At 42.1% G+C, this 24,305-nt stretch overlaps 1 protein-coding gene across 14 annotated transcripts in view; it reads right to left on the bottom strand.

The window, feature by feature from the left end:
• The window catches only part of LOC120524802 (R3H domain-containing protein 2), an 82,343-nt gene that overhangs the window by 36,169 nt on the left and 21,869 nt on the right, over positions 1-24,305 (bottom strand). For 12 of the 14 annotated variants that reach the window (XM_039746541.1, XM_039746546.1, XM_039746543.1 and 9 more), the window contains exons 3-6: positions 21,506-21,673; positions 8,811-8,852; positions 8,368-8,457; positions 8,070-8,196 (exon numbers count right to left, since the gene is read on the bottom strand). In XM_039746541.1, coding sequence (XP_039602475.1) covers positions 8,070-8,196; positions 8,368-8,457; positions 8,811-8,852; positions 21,506-21,670 — 424 coding nt within the window. In that variant the 5' untranslated portion in view covers positions 21,671-21,673. The remainder of the gene's footprint in view (positions 1-8,069; positions 8,197-8,367; positions 8,458-8,810; positions 8,853-21,505; positions 21,674-24,305) is intronic. The other 2 variants (XM_039746550.1, XM_039746551.1) reach the window with 2 other exon arrangements.

The following is a 24,305-nucleotide window of genomic DNA, read 5'->3' as shown; positions in this document are numbered from 1 at the left end:
CTCAGCTCTGAAATTCCCTCCCTCATTAATATCTAGACTCTTGATTCTCTTTTTTTATTTAAAATTCACCTTTTCAAAACGGCCTTCTCAGTGTCATAGACTCTTTTAAAATTGTTGTACTTGTTTTATTTTTTTAATATATTTGCGTCTTATTTACTTACTTAATTGGACTGTTTTATCTTTCAATGTGTCCTTGAGTGTCTAGCAAGTGTATTAAATATTTGTTTTTATGGCACATCTTCATACAGGATATGCAGCACACGTGCTTTACAAGAACTTAACAGAAAAACAATTACAAAACATAGATAAAAAAATTAAAATGCCAAACAAATACATAATAAAGAAAAAAGGCAAAAAATGTTAAGAGTCCTTAAATATGGATTAACTTGCTGAACTTAAGTCTTGAACGATTAGAAGTTTGATGCTATGGTCAGATGGCCACGGAGAACAGGAAAAGACATCATCTCTAGTTGGCAAGCTGCTAGAGGAAAAAAGAAAAAACAAGAAGCTGCAGGGGTTCAAAGCCCATGGCTGGACATTCTGGCAAACAAACTCACTAAAGTAATTCCTTATTGTTATGATGCACTGTCCTAGAGGACTACATAGGAGGAGAATGAATTGAATGGCTGCAGCTCTTTTCATTTGGAGGCTGTGGTGCTCCTACAGACCAGGGGTCGCCAAGTCCGCAACTGGAGGACCACCTTGGCTGCAGGTTTTCACTCGAACCCTTTTCTTAAGGATTGACTTGTTTTTGTCTGCCAATTAATTTATTTTGAATTCATTCTAATTGACTTGCTCTTGAAGACTACAGACCCCTTAATTGTTTTTTTCCTTGTCTTGTTTGTGTTTTAATTTTACATTTTAATTCTATTTTTAATTTATTTTAAATTCAATATTTGCAATTCATGTTGTTACACTGTGGACCCTGAGCTTCGCAATTTCATGTACCTGTATACTTGTATATGGTTGAGATGACAAAGTTTGCTTTGACTTTAATTAGCAGCCAATCAATAATGAGATACAAAATGAGCCAAACCAACTGGTGCCCATTATACAATATCTGAAAATAAAGAATGATGAAGGTCACAGGTATGTTGGTCTGCTCAGGCCCACAAAACATTTTAACAGTGTGCTCTTAGAAAAGAGAAAATCATCAATTTCAGAAATGCCTGCTAATGCACCACGACAGCAGCAACAAGCCACAAAATTCAAGTTTAACAAAAAGAATTGGCATTAAGCAGCTGGCTGGAGTTGGAGGCCCTGACTTAGTTGGCTCACTCACTTCACGTTTCACTTCTGTTTGGGTGCCATTTACGGAAAGAAATGAAGCAAATAAAGAGACACGATGAAGTAGTTCAGGGGAACAAATCTTAAAAAAGCAAGTCAATTAAAATGAATTCACAAGAATTTAATTAGCAAAACAAACAGGACATTCAAAAAAAAAGGGCTAGAATGAAAACCTGCAGCCACGGTGGTCCTCCAGGACCCCTGCTACAGAAGACCCCCCCCACGGTTCTGACATATCACAGATTTGTGGTTTGTCAATTGTGTATCATACCGAGCTGGTTAAGCTTGTTGATTACTAAATTAAGAATGTCTGATTATCTCACTGAGTAGAGTCTTTTTGGTCATAATAAAGACTACAGCAGTCACAACACATAAATTGTCTCAGTCAGGAGAAAAACATTAAGTCCGTGTGAAATTGTAAGTTTCACACCTAAGTTTTTTCCACACCAGCTAAGAACAATGTCTCCTAAGTAATGAATTTTAAATTAGCTGCCAGCATCTGCCATACTTATCTCATCACCTGCTCTTACCTAACGGGATGAGGTCTGAGAGCCTCCACTATTTTCTAATTTACCAAGAATGAAAAACATTTCCGAGGGTTTCCATCTGTAATGACTCGTGCCCTTGCCATGATCGCTGTCACTTGTTTGTGCTTCATTCTCTGCGGTCTTAGAAACACTTCAGTGGTATTCCTCGTAGCTACTCGGAGATTTCCAGCTTCTTCACAGATGAATCTCAATTGTGCTTATTTTCTGTACATTTTCCTTCACTCTCACAATCCCTCATACCGTTCACCTCTGCCTTGCCTGCTCTCCTCCTGCTGCCGAGATGCTCAAAGCGCCCCTGGGGACAGACTTTTGCTTTTCAGCAGTATTCCTCTCCACCTGCTTTTTTTAAATTTCTAATTTCCCTTATGTGCTCCATGATTAATGTTACACCCGTTTGACTTGTACGCGGCTCTAAAGCGGTTTTCTTCTCTTATAATTTCTTTCTTGCTTCCTTATTCATCTAGTGAAGGCTTCACTTTAGTTCTAAACCTGGCCTTTACTGAATACACTGCCCCACCGCTGCTTGGTGGTCTGTACGTCCAACACTTCATCTTGGTTCTTCTCTTGGACACGCTGCTCACAATTAGTCTTATTGGCATTAAATTCAAGTATTCTTTTTTATATACAACAGTCATGCTCTAGTTACATGAGCTCTATACTCATTTGGAAAGGCCTCCTCCTCTCTCTTTACTGCTTCGTGTACAAACTCCTCTTCTTGTGCTCCAGTATTTCCTGAGTTTTCAGGTTAGGCTTTAAATACTGTGATAACGGGGTAGAATTAAAGGGTATTGTTTTCGTTATTTCTATAATGCCGTGTGCATCAGCACTGCTCGTCACATCTGAGGTTCTAACACACTCTCCCAAACTCATGTCTCTGTTGGACACAATCCAAATTAGGGTAACAGGGTACTGAACCACAGGGGCACACAAGGCAGGGTCCACCGACACACACACGGGCAAATTTAGAATGGCTAATCATTCTATTTGGAACATCTTTGGGAAGGTGTAAGGAAAACTAGAAAGAAAATGCACAGAAAACTCAGGGATAACTCGCTAACTCTGCACAGATGATCACCAGGAGAAGGACTGGTACTCAAGATGGTGGATTGGAGAGATGGCAGTGCCAATCACCAACACATTTTATTACTTTTTCTCCAGCCGTCTGGAGTTTCTTTCTTGTTTTTTCTGTCCTCCCTGGCCATCGGACCTTACTTTTATTCTATGTTAATTAGCATTGCTTAATTTAATTTTGGTATTTTGTCTTTTTTCTCTTTCTTCATCCTGTAAAGCGGTTTGAGCTTCTTTTGTATGAAAATGTGCTACAGAAATAAATGTTGTTGAAGTTAAAACCTGAAATAATATTCACAGTCAGTTTTGCTAGCTGCAGTTCTCTTGCCATATAGTTTTACTCCTGCATGTTCTACAAACACAATCCGTGATTATACTGAATATTTTTTCTTGCATATAAAAATCTGTATTTACATTACAGTTAATTTGTCATCAAAGCAACCAAACCTTTCATTAAACAATATTAATAATAATGTAGCACCTTTCATACACTCAAGGACACTTTACAATTCAATAAGCACATTAATAAGACAACAGAAATGACATACAAGTAAATGAATGATACTCCTTGAAGAGATGTGTTTTTAACAGGAGTTTGAAATGAATAATAGATTTTTTCCTCACGAAGGCTGAGAGGAACAGCATTCCAAATTTTAGGGCCATCACACTGAAAGCACTGCCCCCCCCCCTCATAGTTACTAAACTGTATTTAGGCACAGTGAGTAAGTGAGCGTCCGATGACCTTAATGCACGGATAATGAGGGGCTAAACCACGGGTGTCGAACTCCGGGCTGCAGATTTTCATTCTAACCACCTTCTTCATTAGTGTCCAGTTTTTGCTGCTAATTAACTTTTTTAATTAACTTGACTCAGGCCCTGCCCTGCCCGGGGTTTGTTCCTGCCTTGCTCCCTGTGCTGGCTAAGATTGGCTCCAGCAGACCCCCCATGACCATGTGTTAGTATATAGCGGGTTGGAAAATGACTGACCGACCGACCGACCGACCGAGGCCCCTTGGTCGTTTCTTTTTTCCTTAATTAGCAGCCAAATAATAATGAAACACAAAATAAGCTGCCACATGACCAGCTCATCTTTGTCCATCACACAATATCTGAAAATAAAGAATGGTGATGGTCTCGGTAAGGTTGATCTCTCAGGTCACCAAAATGTTTGGTCTGTGTTCTTGGGGTGGGGTGGGGGGAGAAGAAAAATCAACAGTTTTGGAAATGTCTGCTGAGGCAGAATGAAAGCAGCAACAAGCCATGGAATTAAATAAGGGGTTTAATTAACAGCAAAAATCACAAGAAGTGAAATTGGTTGAAGTATGAAATCCCAGTTTAGCCCGTCATCCATTGGCTCATTTCACGTCTCATTTCTGTTTGGCTACCATTTAATGAAGAAAGGAATACATTCAGAGGACTGAATTCTTAAAAACAGGGCTATTAAAATGAAGGGAACAGGAGTTAATTAGCAATGAAAACGGGTCACTGATTAGGAAAAGGGTGAGAATGAAAACCTGCAGCCACTGAGGCCCTCCGGGCCTGGAGTTGGACACCCCTAGGCGTTAAAGGCGAGGAGAAGAATTTTATATTTGATTCTTGAAGAAACTGGTAACCAATGCAAATCATAAAGGACAGGAGTAATGTGAGCAGATTTTTTAGTGTGTGTAAGTAGACCAGCAGCAGAATTCTGAACAGACTCTAATCTATCGATCGGCAATAAAACAATGCATTGCAATCGTCCAGATGGGTGGTGGTGAAAGCAGAAATCAAAATACACATTTAGAACACACAAATGAACCTGACAGGTGGAATGTGCAATGTCTGTACTTTGATTATGTGCATTTTGATATTGTGTGGTGGTGTTTGGTGATGGTCCCCGTTATCACTTACTGTATCAAGAATGTTATTCTTACTTTGGCATAAAACACATACTCATTTTTTTCAGTCATAACTGCAAACACAGGGCAAGTGACAGATAAGGGGTTGAGAATTCATTAAAGCACTGTGAACTACAACTAGCCAAAAGCTTCTACAAATAGCCACGAGCAACAGGACAAGGAAATGCAATTCTGACATCGCCTGACCGAGTTGTAGTCTGTGAAAGCTACCTGAGCTGCCACTTGGCCAACTGGAGATTTGTCGAAAACTATGGTTTTGTGAAATGCAATTAAAAAACATGTCGTCGTTCTATTATTGCTATTTTTGGAAATGCCTTATTGGTTACAAAAATATCTCAAACAAAAGTGGCATAAGAGTCTCTTTGATGAGGCAGGCAAACATCAAAAAACTGCTCCAACTTTAAAACCGGCTAACTTCAGCCCCAAAAGACTGGGAGGTTCACACCAGGCGGATATTTTCAAACTTGTTTTTTCCGCACATCATCTTTGACCTGTAAGCATTTTCAGGAACATCACGTTCAGCCTAACATTATGAAACCTTCATACAGAGCCCCCCTTTAAGTTTGACAAGATAATGTGAACAAAATGCAGCTGAAAGAATCTTAATTTAAAAAACACACACACAGCCACAATATGAAATGGTCCATACAGCACTTCAATTTATAATTACACTTAAACGACACCACAGGAAATCATTCAAGAGGAGAATTTATAATACGACACAACTGACTGAACTGAGAGGAGACCATTCGATGCTCCTGTCCTCGTTTGTTTAGACGACAGCTAGGCTGTCCCCATTATCTTCTTTAAGGCCGTTTCAAGCCGAACACGTCTCAGTAGTTGTACTCCAGATTCCCACAACTCTACTGTTCTGAGGAGATACAAGAATTTCATCATATCGAGCGCTCAGGACAAAACCTGCTTCTGCTTCTCTTCGTAACTGAATCCAAGACTGCCATTCCCACAGACTAAATTTTCTTTGAATTTATTAATAATAAATTTTATTTATTTGTAGGCACCTTTCTAAACACTCAAGGACACCAAACAATAGATAAAACACAGATTATGAACAAAAGTAAAACACAACAGTTAAAATCAGACAGAGCAATTGTAATCAAAGAGAAAAAGCAGTCATAAACAAATGAGTTTTAAGTTTAGATTTGAAAAGTGAAAATGATTCAATATTTCTAAGCTCAGGTGGTAGCGAGTTCCAGATTAACTGAATGCTCTGCTCCCCATAGTGGTGAGACGGCCGAAGGGGACAGTCGAGTGGGATGGAGAAAGAGAATCTAAGGGTACGGGAGAGACTGGCAACATGGAGGAGGTCAGACAGATGTGGAGGGGCGAGGTTGTGGAGAGCCTTAAAAGTTGGCAGGAGAATTTGAATTGAATTCGGAACTGAACTGGAAGCCAACAAAGCTGCTGCAGGACAAGAGAGTTATGGTGTATAGAGGAGGTTCTAGTAATGATGAGGGTGGGCAGCTGAATTCTGGACCAGATGAAGTTTATAAAGAGATTTGCGAGAAAGACCAAAGAAAAAGGAATTGCAATAATCCAGAAGAGAAGTGACACGGCGATGAACAAGGATAGCCGTGGTGTGGGGAGTGAGGGAGGGTCGAATATGATTAAAGTTACACAGACCAGGAGATGTTATCGATGTGGGACTGTAAGGATGAAGTACTGTCAAGGATGGGGAAGGGGAGACAGAGGAATTATCAATAACAAATGAAAAGTGAGCAGTTCTGGACAATGTGGATTTTGTACCAATGAGGAGAACCTCGGCTTTGTCACTATTTAATTTAAGAATATTTGAAGGAAACCAGGATTTGATTTCTGCTATGCAATGTTGACAGCATTTCATGAAACTGTGCACGTGTTTTAACACTATCATGGCTCTGAAGCTGTAACCCTGACAGATCATTCATTGGCTGGCAGTAACAGTAAAATAAGCCGCATTTCAACCATCTCACGTGGCTTGTTCCTCTGACTGGCTGATGCTTTCAGACTTGGCCCTACCAGACATGGCCTGCCTGTCCCTTCCCTGAACCAGAGACTTTAAAAGCAGCAAATAAAATGGCACTGACATCTGGTGAAACATCAAAGCAAATGCACAAAGCAAAATACTCCGTTGGCGAGGTTTTGCTTGGTTTTTGGACTCTGACTTGTCGAACTCCGATTTTGATGCATGTGATCTGGAGATTGTGCTTCAAAAATGAAAGTTTGGTGCCAGCATCAGCTGATCGGGGTGCTGAACACATTTGTGTCGGTGACGCGCCTATGGCAATGTTCGCCTGGGAGGACTGCCACTTACAATGAAGAGAGATACAAACCCGATTGCGTTGCACTGCGCCTGGAAGCCAGTGTGCTGCGCGTTCCTGGCAGCTGTCGTGCCACCCGTGAGTGGCTCAAGCCACAAGAGATGGCAAACTGGCGACCACAGCACCCCATAACAGATGTTTGATGTTGATCTATGTGTGAAACCATCGAGCTGTGTGCTTTTCATTCCATTCATTGTGCACTTTGTAATCTCACCCTCTGTGTTGGGCTACTTCATTTTGTTGGGTTTTCTTTATGCTGGCGATTTGTGTTACATGCCTAAAAAATAAGATCAACCGACTACTTTGTCTCCTCTCTGCGTGACCACGAATGTGAGCTTTAAAAGAGGACTCATTCCACCCTGGCAGGATGCCACCATGACATGAAGACCAACTGTGTAGGGATGCAGACACACTGTGCATGATGGAAGGATGTTAAACCTGGGGGGCTCTGCAAAAGTCTGTGCAGACCACAGGATACATTTGGGAAAAATACCCTCTGATAACAACAAAGAATGGACAGGGCAAACAATGTGGAGTAGGTCTGACAGAGGGTCACACTGAACTTGGCATTTGAACAGGCAAGAAAGAATGAGAAAATAAAGTTTAGGACAGAAAAATCAAGACGGTCACAAATGAACCTTTATTGAAAAGGCATCTGGAGAGCAAATCGTCAAAAAACAGAGTACATGTCTATAAGCCTAACACGACCAACATCTAAAAGACTCACACAATGGGCTTTCAAGGCCTTGTTGAAGAAAGACAGCATTGACGTCACAGTAAGAAACGTATCTGCAAGATCAGAGAGACGTTTAGTGTCCACTGTACTTCATGAAAGGACCAAGGACTGAGTAAAAAAAGGGAGGGCATGCAGAAAAGTACAGTACTGAAGGGCAATTGTGCAAAATGAACACTTCTCTATCCAGAAGAAACAACCCTCGAAGAGTACTCACCTCGAGAGAGCATTTTCCTGGGAGTCTTCTCTTTGCTCTTCTCTCGCTCTTCCTTCTCAGATTCATCCTTTGAAGACTTTTCCTCTTCTTTGTCTGAAGGACAGCTGATATGTAACTGAATTAGCTCCTGTGGAGGAAACGGTAGACTGCATTTTATGAGCATCAAGAAACTTGAACTTCTAAGATAGCAGAGAAAAAGGGGAGGTGGGAGGGATTAGAGACAAGGAAACCACTTTAAACAGAAAACAACACAATGGGACCGCCAAGTGGTGGTGTGATCTACAACCTGACCACTCACCTGTGGCTCCTGAGATCCATCAACACTGAAAGGATTGGAAGACTCTTCACACACTGCGAGGCTCCTCACCAGCTTCATCTTCGAGTTGGACTGAGGAAAGAGGCAATGCTGCACTGAGGACAACAGCCAATATCGAGGCTCCTCGCATGCATCTCCTCATGCTAAAAGCAGCCGATTTGTGGGCCTTTCTCATTTGACAGTATCAGTAACACTACTGGCCCTGAAAACATGCCCTTCTAAAAACAAGGCTGCAACCCGTCCAACAAAATGCCACTCCAGTGGAAGCCTTTTTATTTCTCTTTTTAGCCGCGTGCACAGAGGAGACAGAGGACTGCTCATGCTGTACAAGCCAGCAATTCTGTTTAGCAACCCGAAAAAGGAATTAAGCGACAACACAGAGCTTGAACCCCGAATTACATGCATAACACCAATAAAAGGCTCACCTTGGTTCTCTTTCTGCCATGCCCATGGCTGTGAGTCCGCCGCTGCAAGAGAGAACAGCACAGACCAGTGAGCGCCAGGAAGGAGTTTGTGTTTTCTCCCACTATCACGGCAGGCTGGGAGGAATAGCCAAGGATAAAAATTCAAGCAATCTTATGATGGATGGAGTGAAAGAATAGGTCTGTTGGGGTGCAGACATTTTAGCTTGGGCACTAGACTTTACAAACCACAAGGGCTCCCAATTCTACCCCAGATTGTTTTACTCTCCGAGAGACTCCAGGCAAGTGTGCTACCTCATGGATGCTAAACTCACTGAAACATGTGGGTGCAACGTATGCAAAACACAAAAGCAGTCTTGGCTAAGACAGTCTGCCAAGCCAGGATTATTAATAATATTACTGCAGGGAGGGCACAATGGCATACAAGCTATGAAATCACAGCAAGACTTGGTGTTTGGTTGTGAACCACATTTGACTTGAGAAATAAGAAAAGATGATTGGGAAAAAAATAAAAACCCACTTCCCACTTGGTTTCTCTCGTGCTCACTCAGGAGGAAGTGCACAAGTGGCTTACGGCCATCTCACATTACATGACTTTTCCAGCAGTTTTCTGTGAAGGCCAGTTGTATAGGGTGGTCCAGATCTAATTATGCAATTTTCATTACGCTATAACTTACGTTTATTACATTGAAAATCACCCGAAAAATCCCGGACCATTGAGAAGAGCGCCAACTGACGACATGAAGAATCGTCTTCACGCCGAACTGGAATCGTCCCTGCATAAATCAAAGTCATCCAGATGACCTGGATCTGCATAATTACATCTGGACCACCCTGTATAGTCTGACACACCCAGCAATCACTCAAACCAGTCCACGACTCGAGCAGACAACATCTAACAGGTGGAACTTTGTTTTTATTTGAAGGGACGGGCTCCACGTGTGCATGAAAGTGGACATCCAATGAATGCTCCTCTAGAAGTACAATTTACATAATGCAGCGATGAGGAATAAGGAAGGAGGTTGGTTTGAACCTCACAAACAGAAGAGAAGCTCCTCTATCTGAGGCATGGGGGCGGGGGGGTTAGAGATTACGGCTGAACCAGCTGTACCCATTAACCCTTCATCCAGCACACCACTGGTTGGCAGTAAAAGGGAAGCCTGTGCTGGAAAGTCTGTAGTTGAAGATGCTAAATTTGACATGCCCAATGATTTTCAGTCGTGCCACAAGATCAGCACGTCTAACAAATCCAACGACTAGAGGTCACATAATGTGTGGCATTAGTTTTATTCGGTCAAGGCCCAGTATGCACAATCCTGGACTATGGACAGGGGCCGACTGGGACAAAACGGCACAAAATGTCTCAGATTTTCCGTCTCTGCAGTTACCTGGAGCAGACATTTTTAATTACCGTATATATTTGTGTTTAAGTTCTCTCGCGGATAAGTCGGGACGTGATTTGACTGTATAATTTCTGGTATTTTGTAACAGTGTTCTCCAACCTCGGTCCTGAAGGCACACTGTGGCTGCAGGTTTTTGTTCCAACCAGATTCCTAATCAGTGACAACACCTGACAGCGCTGATCTCATTTAATTAGCCGCTATTTTTCTTTTATTGCCCATTCCGAAAAGCACAGCATCATGATTTTTACATTTATAACACATTTAGAAATATTTCTGCTTTTGCTGTAGATTTAAATGCTTAACTCTCGTGTTGATTTCTTTCTATTTTGCCCTTCTCTGTGCAGTTTTTCCCCTTCGTTTTATCTTATTAATGACAAATAAAAACAAGCAGAGCAGGCACCCTGGCAAACAACATGGAATAATCGAAGGCTGCAAGAGCTTTAGCATCAGACCCACTAATAAATGGATTAGAATGAAGTAAATAATAGATGAATTAAACAGAACACCTAGAAAGGTAGAATTAAAACAAAACCAAAAAAAATACATTATTCCTATATAACTGCTAATTTTCCAACCCGATGAATCTGAATGCAGGGTCACCGGGGTCTGCTGGAGCCAATCCAGGCCAACACAGGGCGCAAGGCAGGAACCAATCCCGGGCAGGGTGCCAACCCACCGCAGGACACACACCAGGGACAATTTCGAATCACCAATCCACCTAACCTGCATGTCTTTGGACTGTGGGAGGAAACCTATGCAGACACGGGGAGGACATGCAAACTCCATGCAGGGAGAAAGGACCCAGGAAGCGAACCGGGGTCTCCTAACTGCGATGCAGCAGCGCTACCCAATGCACCACCGTGCCACCCTACATAACTGCTTAGTATATTTTAATTATTTATATATATTTTATTTTTTTTACCAAACTTAGCCTTTTAATTTCTATATTGTTCCCAAAACACAGAACTTGGCAAACAACACATCACTTAATTAGCCCAGGAGTTCAATTAAAAACAGAAGCTGCTTGGAACAAAAACCTGCAGCCACAGTGTGCCCCCAGGACAGAGGTTGGGAAACACCGTTTTATAATGTCCGTCGTATAAGTCAAATGCAGCAAACTCACGCTATTGGTCCAAGAGATTGCGATATGCCAACGCCCACCTGAGAGTCTCCTCACGGAGCACACGGCCTTTTGTTTTCTATGTATCGTGCCTACGTGACCACACGGTAATACCCGCATTATTCTGAAGCGACGTTTGCATGGATTTGTGTTTTTTGTATCTCACACCCTCAATCACCTTTATTGTAAGTGCATCCCTTATCTACGATGAGAAGAAAACATGAAGCTGGTTTTAAATTAAAAGTCGCCGAAGTGGCCAAAGAAATTGGTAACTGCGCTGCTGCAACAAAATCCAATGTGTCTGAGAAACTGGAGCGAGATTGGAGGAGGCAAGAAGACGTAAAAATAAATAAATAATAAGTGTCGTATTTTTGAACAGGCATATAAGTTGGGGTCTGATTTTAGGATCTTTTTTTGGGTTTCAAGATCTGACTTCTACGAAAGTATATACGGTGGCATCTACTTATGTTTGGACATTTGTAAAACAGACCAAAACAAGGAAACATGTGGCACAAAACAAAACACCCATGTCTTAAAATTAGTGCAGTCTATGAGCGACAACTTTACCATCAAAATGTGGCATCTTGGGCAAAGCAGAGAATTCAGCGAGACAGGCAAATGCATCACAGAAACTGCAACTGGACTCATTAAACGGGGAAGGAAAGAGTGGACCCAGTGCCACAAAGAAAACATATCGGTCCACCACTAATTAGATATTTCATACTTTTTAAGTTTGTTTTCTTGGATCATTTTTGATGCCTACAGTCCTATAATGTGTCTAGAAAACAAACAAAATTTGAATCCAAAGTTTGGAGCTCCTTTCATTGATTTGGCATGCACACTGAAATGAAGGTCTACAGAAGTAAAAGTTCTAACCATGGAGACTGAAGAGACTTGAACTCAAGCATTAAGCCCCCAAATATTTGCCACATTAGGATTATTTTAGTATTTCAAACAGATTTCAAGCTCTTCTTACTCTGTGCGCCAATACTTGTGATCGTAACAAATCAAATGGAAGATGTCATAAAAGCCAAAATCTCATTCTCAAACGCACTTCAGGACCAAGAGGATCCAGAGACCATGCTGGCAGGACACAGGCCAGGATAAGGCATCAGACCACAGCGGGGCTCACACGCGCACACACACACACACACACACACACACACACACACGGGGGACAAATCAGAGCTAGTGATTAATTAAACATTTGTGTCTTTGGGAATGTAAGAGGAAAATGCACACAAATACGTGGAGAACTTGACAATTTTACACAGGATGCTGGATCTGGGAGGCAGCAATGCTATGCTACACTGCAGTTTTCCAGAGTAAAAAAGGATCTTCAAGCCATTTAAAAACGGTGTATGAACTCAGCAAGGCATCCAGTTTGTTAGGAGATGCCACCTGTGTCGTCAGGTCACCTCATTTACATTCTCTTCACTTTACCCGATTTTACTGACGAGAGCTGTGCTGACAACATGCTAGGTTGGACTGAGTAAACCATCGAATGCTGAGCAACTTTTTCTAGACCAGAACTTACAGGGACAATTCCTCGGACATACCCCCCCAAGTCTTCTCCCCATAGGAGATGCCCAGCTGGCATCCAAACAGGACCCTTCTGATTTTCTCATCCTGTATAGCTGGGCACCTCGCCTCATCGTGGGACCCCATTGGCTGCTTATGCTTACAATGCTATTCTCTGCAGTCACAAGACAAAACCGAATTGAAGTGTATTTTAGAAAAGTGCAATTCCTCTGAAGAGCTCAGTGCACGCTGCAGGACGGGGCTGATTCAGGAGTTCGGAAGCAAACGGAAATTTAAATTGCTTGACATTATGAAAGGAATCAGTACAGTGGACCCCAGAAGTTATGCTCAAATAAATTCTGCCACATCAACGTGGGCACACAATTTGAAACTTAAGGGCAGATTCGATTAGAATTTTTCATCATGCATAGAACCATAAACACATGGAATTAATGACCAAGTATGGCAGTGGAGAGCGACATTAGACACCTTGGAGACAAAAAGGGATGGACACGCCTGTTGGGCTGAATGGACCGTTCTCTTCATAACTGTTCTAATGGACACACTTACAACACAGCTGAAAAACAACACACAAGAAGAGGCAACTAAAGAAGAAAACAGTAAATAAAAACGCAGGCATACAAATTCATGCTTACAACCACATAAATGTATCTAACCCGATGTCTAAAGCTGCATGTGTGCGCGTCTGGTGCATTAATTAATCCACAGCACTGACCCCATCTACCCCAGATTTTGCACAGATCTGTATAAGGGATGACCAGATTCCAGCTTTCATTGCATTTATTAGGGACTTGCCCCCAGTAGGCATTTTTAGGACTTGGCTACCCACAATGGGTTGAGTCAGTGAAATTATGGCTTGGGGTCAAAGATCAACTAAAGGCCCACACCACCAATCTCCAACATGAGGAATTTACTTTTTTTTTTTTGGTCATGAAAATTTTCTGTTATAAGTTCAGTAATAACAAGAAGCACATTTAGGAACTGTAGACGATTTTTGATTTGATAGACTTTGCTAATTCCCGAGGGGTAATGGTCCATTCGCATGACCTTTGGGGGTCATAGTGCAGGGTCTGAGGAACAGATTATCAACAACCACTCCATTTTGTTGCATCAAAATTATTTTAATTTCTGTTGGAATTTAGGAAAAGAGCAATTTACTTAATTTCATTCCACCTTGGGCAGCATCAGGTAACACTGCAATTCGTTATTGTATAAATACGCGCCCCTTGCTTGCTTCACTCGCTAACCCCTTTACCTCCCTGAAAGCAGACGCCTCTCCGAAACCCCTCTTAAACGGTGATACAATGGGAAACAAATATATTGTTTAACTCCTCTTTGCACGAGCAGCTTCTTGTGTGCTGCTGCCCTCATGCGTGATCTGCCATTCGCTCGCCTACCTTAAATATTCAATCTCTTTTTCGCTGTTCCATTTTTTCCCTCGAGTCATATTTTCCATTTGTTTGCACTAATGCGATCTTTACTCTCATTTTTGGAGACTTTCGAATTTTCCTACTTCCATTATTTCTAACCTGCTCTGCCTGTGTTGCACGGGACTTGCGTCTGAATGTTGGAAGTATGACGTGACTTGTCCGTCTCGCACCCCGTCAAAAATTCTTGCCTTGTCTCAAGTTTTTTTTTAAATAGAGAGATAAGGGTACATCCACAAACACAGTATTTATCGTATGCAGGCGTAGTGCTGTGCTCTTTTTTTTTTTATTGGGGAAGACCACGTGAGATCCCAAAAGAAACTCAAGTCTACAATTAAAGAGAACAATCTAAGGATAAAACACTCCACTACGCATTTACAGGACAGCGAGAACGTCATCTTGGCTGGAAAGAACACATCTACAGGAGAAACACGGTGTAAAGTATGGCACATCCCAGCCACATCTCTTCACCATCCGTGAGAATTATGGGGATGAGAGCCTTGTGAGACAGGAAGACAGATGAACATGGAAAACTCCATCCAGTCTCCAATGAAGCAAACAGGAGATGTTTGTATTACCACAGGCAAGCATTGCAGGGAAAAATTAAGACGAGTCGAGTCTCTTGTCATGTGTACAGTGGTGTGAAAAACTATTTGCCCCCTTCCTGATTTCTTATTCTTTTGCATGTTTGTCACACAAAATGTTTCTGATCATCAAACACATTTAACCATTAGTCAAATATAACACAAGTAAACACAAAATGCAGTTTTTAAATGATGGTTTTTATTATTTAGGGAGAAAAAAAAATCCAAACCTACATGGCCCTGTGTGAAAAAGTAACTGCCCCCTTGTTAAAAAATCACCTAACTGTGGTGTATCACACCTGAGTTCAATTTCCTGATTACTGCCACTCCTGTTTCAATCAAGAAATCACTTCAATAGGAGCCGCCTGACACAGAGAAGTAGACCAAAAGCACCTCAAAAGCTAGACATCATGCCAAGATCCAAAGAAATTCAGGAACAAATGAGAACAGAAGTCATTGAGATCTATCAGTCTGGTAAGGGTTATAAAGCCATTTCTAAATCTTTGGGACTCCAGCGAACCACAGTGAGAGCCATTATCCACAAATGGCAAAACATGGAACAGTGGTGAACCTTCCCAGGAGTGGCCGGCCGACCAAAATTACCCCAAGAGCGCAGAGACGACTCATCCGAGAGGTCACAAAAGACCCCAGGACAACGTCTAAAGAACTGCAGGCCTCACTTGCCTCAATTAAGGTCAGTGTTCACGATTCCACCATAAGAAAGAGACTGGGCAAAATGGCCTGCATGGCAGATTTCCAAGACGCAAACCACTGTTAAGCAAAAGAACATTAGGGCTCGTCTCAATTTTGCTAAGAAACATCTCAATGATTGCCAAGACTTTTGGGAAAATACCTTGTGGACTGATGAGACAAAAGTTGAACTTTTTGGAAGGCAAATGTCCCGTTACATCTGGCGTAAAAGGAACACAGCATTTCAGAAAAAGAACATCATACCAACAGTAAAATATGGTGGTGGTAGTGTGATGGTCTGGGGTTGTTTTGCTGCTTCAGGACCTGGAAGGCTTGCTGTGATAGATGGAACCATGAATTCTACTGTCTACCAAAAAATCCTGAAGGAGAATGTCCGGCCATCTGTTCGTCAACTCAAGCTGAAGCGATCTTGGGTGCTGCAACAGGACAATGACCCAAAACACACCAGCAAATCCACCTCTGAATGGCTGAAGAAAAACAAAATGAAGACTTTGGAGTGGCCTAGTCAAAGTCCTGACCTGAATCCAATTGAGATGCTATGGCATGACCTTAAAAAGGCGCTTCATGCTAGAAAACCCTCAAATAAAGCTGAATTACAACAATTCTGCAAAGATGAGTGGGCCAAAATTCCTCCAGAGCGCTGAAAAGACTCATTGCAAGTTATCGCAAACGCTTGATTGCAGTTATTGCTGCTAAGGGTGGCCCAACCAGTTATTAGGTTCAGGGGGCAATTACATTTTCACACAGGGCCATGTAGGTTTGGATTTTTTGTTCTCCCTAAATAATAAAACCATCATTTAAAAACTGCATTTTGTGTTTACTTGTGTTATATTTGACTAATGGTTAAATGTGTTTGATGATCAGATACATTTTGTGTGACAAACATGCAACAGAATGTTGATTGATTGATTGATTGAAATCAGGAAGGGGGAAAATAGTTTTTCACACCACTGTACTCAGAACAAAAACAAAGACCAAAGACCACAAGAGGCCTTGACAAAGTTGTGACCTTAACCTCATTAAATACCCTTGCAAAGACCATCAGACTCTCCAACTAGTCTGACACGCCTACAGCAAGGAGGAATGGAAAATGCACTGCGACCTGATAAACTGAAAAGTAGACAAGATACTGCTGCTTGCCGAGGAAAGAAATGTGGAGACTTTTCAAGTGGGTTTTTCCTCAAGCTAAGTAGTTTGCTTCCTTGGGATGTCTTACTGTCTTTTTTCCTTTATATATATATATATATATATATATATATATATATATATATATATATATATATATATATATATATATATATATATATATAAGAAATCTCGCCTGTCCGATTAGCCATTTATGGCCTGCCAACACGCCTTTCTTGTCCATGAATTTTCAAATGTATTATCCATCACAATGACTAGTTATGACAAGCACCGATTACCACAGATAATCAATGTGACCACAAACCAAGGAGTTTATAAACATTGTGGATTTCTTTGGACTTAGACAGCATGTCACCCATTACACATCAGACTTAGCCACTGGAATCTCAGACCACCACTGTGTCCGCTCTCGTACATCAATACCTCAAACACACACACACACACACACTACAGAGAAACAACGCATTGTTAAGGGACGTTATTTTGATGTGGCAGCTGTCTGCACTTTCTCAAGCATTATTAATAGTCACCCAGATTCTAGGACTTACTCCAATATAGCTGGCAGTGTAAATAGCTCGGTGGTCAATTTTAAGGCCTTGCCCAACTTATTAGATCCAGACAAACTTGTAATACAAAGCAGCTGCCTCTACAGCACATTGTAAAACTGAAATGGCCCGTAAATTTAAAGGGGGACAGTTGCTGTTCTGTCTTTTTACTGTAAAAAGTACTCCTTTTATCGGAGAGCTTCAAACAGTATGAAATGACAGAACTGCTTTCATATAAACTGCTAGGAAAAAAGCAGAACAGTGATGTCACTGGTCTATTAGTGAGCTGCTTGAAGAGCACAAATTCCATGAATTAACCCGGCGAGTACGGGCTGGCATGGCCTGGCCATACATGGCATAGCTCACACGGCACAGTTGATTCTACTTTCCATGGCGTGGAAAGAACAATTCAATTTGTAATTTTTGCAAAGCACTTTGTGTGAAAAGGATCAATATAAATAAAGGCTGTTCTGGGTACTACAGAGACGTACGAATACGATCAAAGTGGTGCATATGATATTTATCTGGACTTCCAGAAAGAATTTGAGGTTGGGCATCAAATTAAAAGAAGTGGGAGTTCAGGGTGATGTTTTTAGATGGGTGCAGAATTGGCTCAGACACAGGAAGCAGAGGGTGATGGGGTGAGGAACCTCATCAGAACTGGGTGATGTTAAGATTGGTGACCAGCAGGAGGCACTGCTGGGGCTGCTATTTTAAATATATATAATAGTATATATCCTAAATCCAAAGAGGACTGTTTCATTTATGTTAGGTAGAATGCCCAGAGGGGACTGGGCGGTCTCATGGTCTGGAATCCCTACAGATTTTATTTTTTCTCCAGCCGTCTGGAGTTTTTTTTGTTTTTTCTGTCCCCCCCTGGCCATTGAACCTTACTCTTATTCAATGTTAATTAATGTTGATTTATTTTGTTTTATAATTGTGTCTTTCATTTTTCTATTCTTTAATATGTAAAGCACTTTGAGCTACTGTTTTTATGAAAATGTGCTACATAAATAAATGTTGTTATATATATATATATATATATATATATATATATATATATATATATATATATATATATATATATATATATATATATATATATATATATATATATATATGATTTAGATAGGAATACAAGTAACAAGCTGGTTAAGTTTGCAGATGATAACAAGACAGGTGGATTGGCAGATAATTTGGAAACCGTTATATCATCACAGAAGGACTTGGACTGCACAGAGGCTTGGGCAGATTTGTAATGTCAGTAAATGTAAATAATTACACACAGGAAGTAAAAATGTGAGGTTTGAATACACAATAGGTAGTCTGAAAGTCAAGAGTCCACCTTAGGAGAAGGATTGAGGAGTCATAGTGGAGTCTAAACTATCAACTGCCAGTCAGTGTTGAGAAGCCATTAATAAGGCAAACAGAGTGTCAGGTTATATAGCGCCTTGACGTGTGGAGTACAAGTCACAGGAGGTTCTGCTCAGTCTTTATAACACACTGGTGAGGCCTCTTCTGGAGTCCTGGGTACAGTTTATGACTCCATAAAGACACAGCAGCACTGGAGGAGGTCCAGAGGAGAGCGACAAGGCTGATTGGAGGGGGTGAGTTATGAAGATTAAAAGAGCCGAGCCTTTACAGAGAGGAAGAGACCACCTGACTGAAGTGTTTAAAATGATGAAGGGTATTAGTCCAGTGGATCGAGACGGTGAGGTCATCAAGAACACGGGGACACAGCTGGAAACTTGTGAAGGGTACATTTTGCACAAACATTAGGAAGTTTTTCTTTACACAAAAGAACGACAGACACTTGGAATAAGAGACCAAGTCATGTGGGGGACAGTAAGATGTTAGGGACTTTCAAAACTTGACTTGATATTTTTTTGGAAGAAATAAGTGGATAGGCCTGGCGAGCTTTGTTGGGCTGAATGGCCTGTTCTCATCTAGAGTGTTCTAATGTTTCAATAAATTGGTGGCCCGATAGAATCAAAAACTGACATTTTCATTGTTTTAAATGTTTACTCATTTTGAAGTAGCACTTTGTAAAACGGCACATAACCCACAAATAAAACTTCCCAACACAAATGCCTCAAAATCCCAAGCTCATGTGTCTTAAATGTGAGAAGTGGATGAACAATAAACTCATCTTTCTACAAGGCACTAAAATTCTGATTGGCTGCTTCAATACTTTGACTCTTTTCCAAGGCTGACTTTGCCAAATGTCTATGGGCTGGACTGGCAGACAGCATCACAAGTGCACAGGTCTCAGAGGCACATTATGCTACAAGCAAAGGAGGCAACCAACATCAGAACAAACCAGACGAGAGCAGGCAATTCAGGCCAACAAAGCTTGAAACTGAAATTACTGATGTCACGTCATAGAGGGTTACAATGTCACTTCTGCGCCTCTCAAGCACCTCGGTCATACACTCAATCCCATTTAGGTTCTGACTGAAAAAGCACAGGCCTTTGGTGGGGGCGCAAACAGGTCAGGTCGGAGAGCATGCACTGGTACAGCTTGTCACCGCACCCACTACACGATGAAACAGCTTGGCAACCAATCCAGGCCAACACACTGTCCAGTGCCACCCTCTGGAAATGACCATCTATCTACTGCAGCCAGAAGGGCATCCCCTCCCAGCCAATCCGGATTTCCCTGGGGGTGTGGAGGGGGGGGAGGGAAAAATCACACCAAGAGATGCCCTACAGCCACTGGACCCCACAACCTTGCCCAACACCCAGTCCACGCAAGCACTGAACAGAGTAGGAGCAGAACACACCACTGACGAACCACAGAATCAACTGGGAAAACCAGAGGGTCTGCCTCCAATCTGCACAGCATTCACAGTACCAGTGAACAGGCCGGCCATGACATCCAGCAACTTTGGGGGAATCCCACAAAGTCTCAGGATGTCCCACAGGGCGGCTCGATCAACTGAGTCGAATCAAACATTCAGACAAAATGTCTGCATTGTGTTTTAAATGAAGTCACAAAGAAATAAAGTGAAACATCTAGACATCCGTAGGCCTCTGTGGCCACAGCTGAGTCAGTGTTCACAAATCTCTCCATCCAAACAAAAATGGACCTGAAGGCACAGTGGACAGTTAGAAACCTCAGCTTGCTAAAAAAAAACCCACCGTGAGGACTCATTTAAGGTTCCTGACAACACGCCTGCAGGATTCTCCACAGTGCTACGATTTTGCAGGAAACGTCTGCTTTACAGTTATTGCTGCACATGGAGTACTGAGCCAGTTATTAAGTCCAAGGGGGCAATTTTTTTTTCTCAATGTACTATGGCCTACAGAACTATTTTTTCTTTTTAAATCAAAAGTATTACGACTGTACAATTTGCTCAATGAATGTCCCCTTTTCTTTTAGATTATTCATTACTTTCTTTGGTCTCCCTGTGGTAAAGTTTACTGCTGTGCTCTGATTAGGCTCCAGTCAGATGTGATCGCTGCTTTAGTAACTTATCACTCACACTGGAATGAACCCCCTGGACCCGACCCCCTCCTTTTTATGGCTACCCAGTGAGGTTTAGTGAGGGTCTGATGGAGCAGGTACACGGCTGGTGGTTGGAGAGAAGGTGCATTAGGGTCAGGCAGGTAACTACCACTGCCATTTTATCAAAGCATCGACAGTAAGCCAACTGGTTTGCTTAGAACGCTGGTTCAGAATTTAATCTGCATAACCAGAGTGTACCACCAGCCAGCATGGGCCAACAATTGACTGTCCAAGGTTAAAGTGGAAGAGGCGAACAGCAACACTAGATGGTAAACCAAAGCAAAGAAGCCAGACATGGACATACAGTGACTATTCAGCATACTCATCACACCATGCAAGTTAACTGCTAGAAATTTAGGGTGGCGTTTCCAGCAAATGTTCACTTTACATACAACAGCACCAGAGGGGGCTGCCAGTATCTTGTCAACTTAGTAAAAGAAGCCATACAGATAACAAATCCTGTTCTCTTCGGAGATTTGTTTAATATTTTGGCCCAGTACTGTTCTGCAGACACAGGAAAGATTTAAAATTGCAAGGCTGCCCTTTTCAACAGACGCAGAAGGCTGTTCTCTTTCGAGCGAGACAGTGTGCTGACATTTGGGGCAGAGGAAGATAATTATTAGAGCAGTAAAGAAAATCCCACACCACCCACTCTCTGCTGACTCACCCGCTGTCATTAACACGCTTATGGGGGTTTGGATGAGGGTCTCACCTGAGGATCAGCCTGGATGTTGGACTCCTCGCTCTCCTTCTCCATTCCTTCCTTGCTTGCCGAGCGGCTGAGGAGCTTGTTCTTGTGGAGTGACTCTTCCACCAGCTGCTTTTCGGATTCCTTCATAATTTCCAGGGTTTCTTGTGTGGTGTTACTGTTGGACATTTTCTTCAGAATTAAAATAAGAAAACAGGGTGAAGGCAACATGTCTGCTAACGTACACAGGCCAGGAGGAGTAGTGGTGCCGTTCTACGGGACAGAGAGTGGCCAGCCACAAGTGTGTGCAGGTCACATACAGGCTAGTCTTAAAGGAATAAATACTCCACCCCAAAAATTAAATTGTCTATCTATAGGTTACTTTCTACATATTACTAAGAAAAATGCTTAATTTCATATTTTCATGGAGAATGAAGATAAAAAATATTTCTTATTTAATACAAGCCAGTGGTGACCAATGCTGTACAACTGCATGAATTATGGGGTAGGCTCATGTCACTTGTATCGCATGATTCACAGGTCAGTTTGGGACAGGACTTTGTTTTTTTTTTTTTTGGCAGATCCTTTTTGTAAGCTCACCTGTCCATGTGATAGTTGGTGCAGCAGAATGGTGCCTGAGGGAAATGTCAAGGGTGGCTGCAGAATGTAGCACAGGCAAGGCCATGTGTACCAGGGTGTTCGTACAAACGAGCGAGGGTCTGGACGCCTACAGGACGGTGAAGGGGCCAAGATCTTGGCAACATGGCAGCATTAGGAGAATACAGAGCAACCAAGAGAGAAGGAACAACACTTAGGGTTACAATGAAGGGCTACCTGTACTGTGTTCAGGTAGGTGGCATGACATGTGGGCATGCACAGGATTGAATTTTCCCTAATTATAGGAGCTGCAGCAAGATTAATTAGGAGTTACCGCAAGGGAGGCAAAGAAAGGTACCTACAGGTGGAGCTGGTTTAGATGCCACTGTGAGAGTGGCTCGAGGAATCCCGTACACGGTTAAAACAGCGCTGCGGTCGCTAGTGAGGGGCAGAATGGGAAAACAGTGTGGAGTTCGAGCTTGAGACTTGTCAATGTACATTAGTGGTCTTCTGAGTGCTTTACGGGAGAGAGAAGGATTGGCAGTGCCAAGAAATGGGAGAGGCTTCAGATCAATGAAAGGGTAAAGGCCGAGTTTCAGAACAGAATGACAGCGGACTAGATTTTTAATATTGAAAACGCAGCGAGCCGTGAGTGAAAATGGAGGCTTGTTTTTGGCGTTGGAAGAACTGTTTTTTTTGGTCCAGGCAGACACTGCTGCTTTGATTATTTTGAAGGAAAGCAGAAGTAAATAAACCCTGAAGCCTGTTCTTTATATACATTTTGTAAAATATTTTTGTATATATACAGTGGGTATAGAAAAGAATTCCCCACTTCAAAATACTCCCATTTTTTTTTGCTTTACAGCCTTAAATAACACACACAGACTAGTATTTCTTCCCAGCTTTACTTCCTCAATGCCACCTCTAACACCCAAGTGAAAGATAACACAGCTACAGTTCAGAAGAATGATAAAAAATCAAAAACAAGACCCACTGAGATGAATAAAGGACCCCCGAGTGTCAATGTCATTTTGTTGACCCCCCTTTTTGCTTTAATGACAGCCTTGAGTCTGTTGATTCTTCTCACTCAGATTTGCACACCTCGATATTTGCCCCCCAACTCTTCTTTACAGTTAAACTGTTCAAGTTCGGTCAAACTGGATGGTGAGCCTTGGTGGTCTGCTATCTTCAGATCTTTGCACAGATTTTCAATGGTATTTAGGTCTGGGCTCTGACTGGGCCACACCAGGACATTCAGCCACTGAGTGGTCAGTTTAGCTGTGTGCTTCGGCTCGTTGTCGTGTTGAAAGGTGAATATTCTGCTCATCTTCAACTTCCTGGCAGAGAGTAGCAGGTTTGCCCCATCCATTTTTCCTTCTACCCTAACGAGAGCCCCTGGCCCCCCATAGTTTACTGTAGGTATGGTGCGTTGTGGATGGTCAACTGCATTGGTGTACCGTTTGGTGTTGAGGCCAGATAGTTTGATCTTGGTCTCATCTGACCACAAGACCTTTTTCCACTTGGCATCAGAATCTTCAACGTACATTCTGGCAAAGCTCAGACGAGCCTTAATTTGGCCGTTCTTGAGAAGTGCGATCCTCCTGAACAAGCCACCACTGTGGAGCACTTGTGAAATTGTTGTCACATGCAAACCATTAATGACCATCAAGTCCTTTAACTCCTTCAAAGTGGCCACTGGCCTCTCGTTAGCCTCTCTTACTAGTTATCGGCTTGCTATTCCATCCAGTTTGGAGGGTCCTAGTCGTACCAAACACTTTATGTGATGAACTTTACTGAGCTCCTTGGGATTGATAAAGCCTTTGAGATTTTTTGGTCTCCATCTCCTGCCTTATGTCTGTCCACAACTCTATCCCTGAGATCTTTTTAAAGTGGCCTGCCACCCAAAGTCAGTCGTTTGCTGTCAGTTGCACTACCAAGCAAGGGAATGAATGGACCAGGAACAGCTTCACTAATCACACTCATTACAACTGACCACTGGTGGAAGGAAACCAGTAACTGCAATGGAAATGGTGGGCACTGACACCTGAGTGAGTGTGTGTGTGCCTCTGTTCATCTCAGGATTTCTCATTTTTGATTTGTTAATTCTTCTGAACTGTAGCTGTGATATCTTTCACTTGGATGTCAGAGAATGGATTGAGTAAGTAAAACTAGAAAAAATATTGGTTTGTGTATTTTCATTTAAGGCTACAAATAAAAAAAAAAGGGA

This window comes from Polypterus senegalus, chromosome 3, assembly GCF_016835505.1.
Source record: "Polypterus senegalus isolate Bchr_013 chromosome 3, ASM1683550v1, whole genome shotgun sequence".
Taxonomy (NCBI): Eukaryota; Metazoa; Chordata; class Cladistia; order Polypteriformes; family Polypteridae; genus Polypterus; species Polypterus senegalus.
Note: the sequence above shows the minus strand (reverse complement) of the source record. Positions and strands in the feature narration are given on the sequence as shown.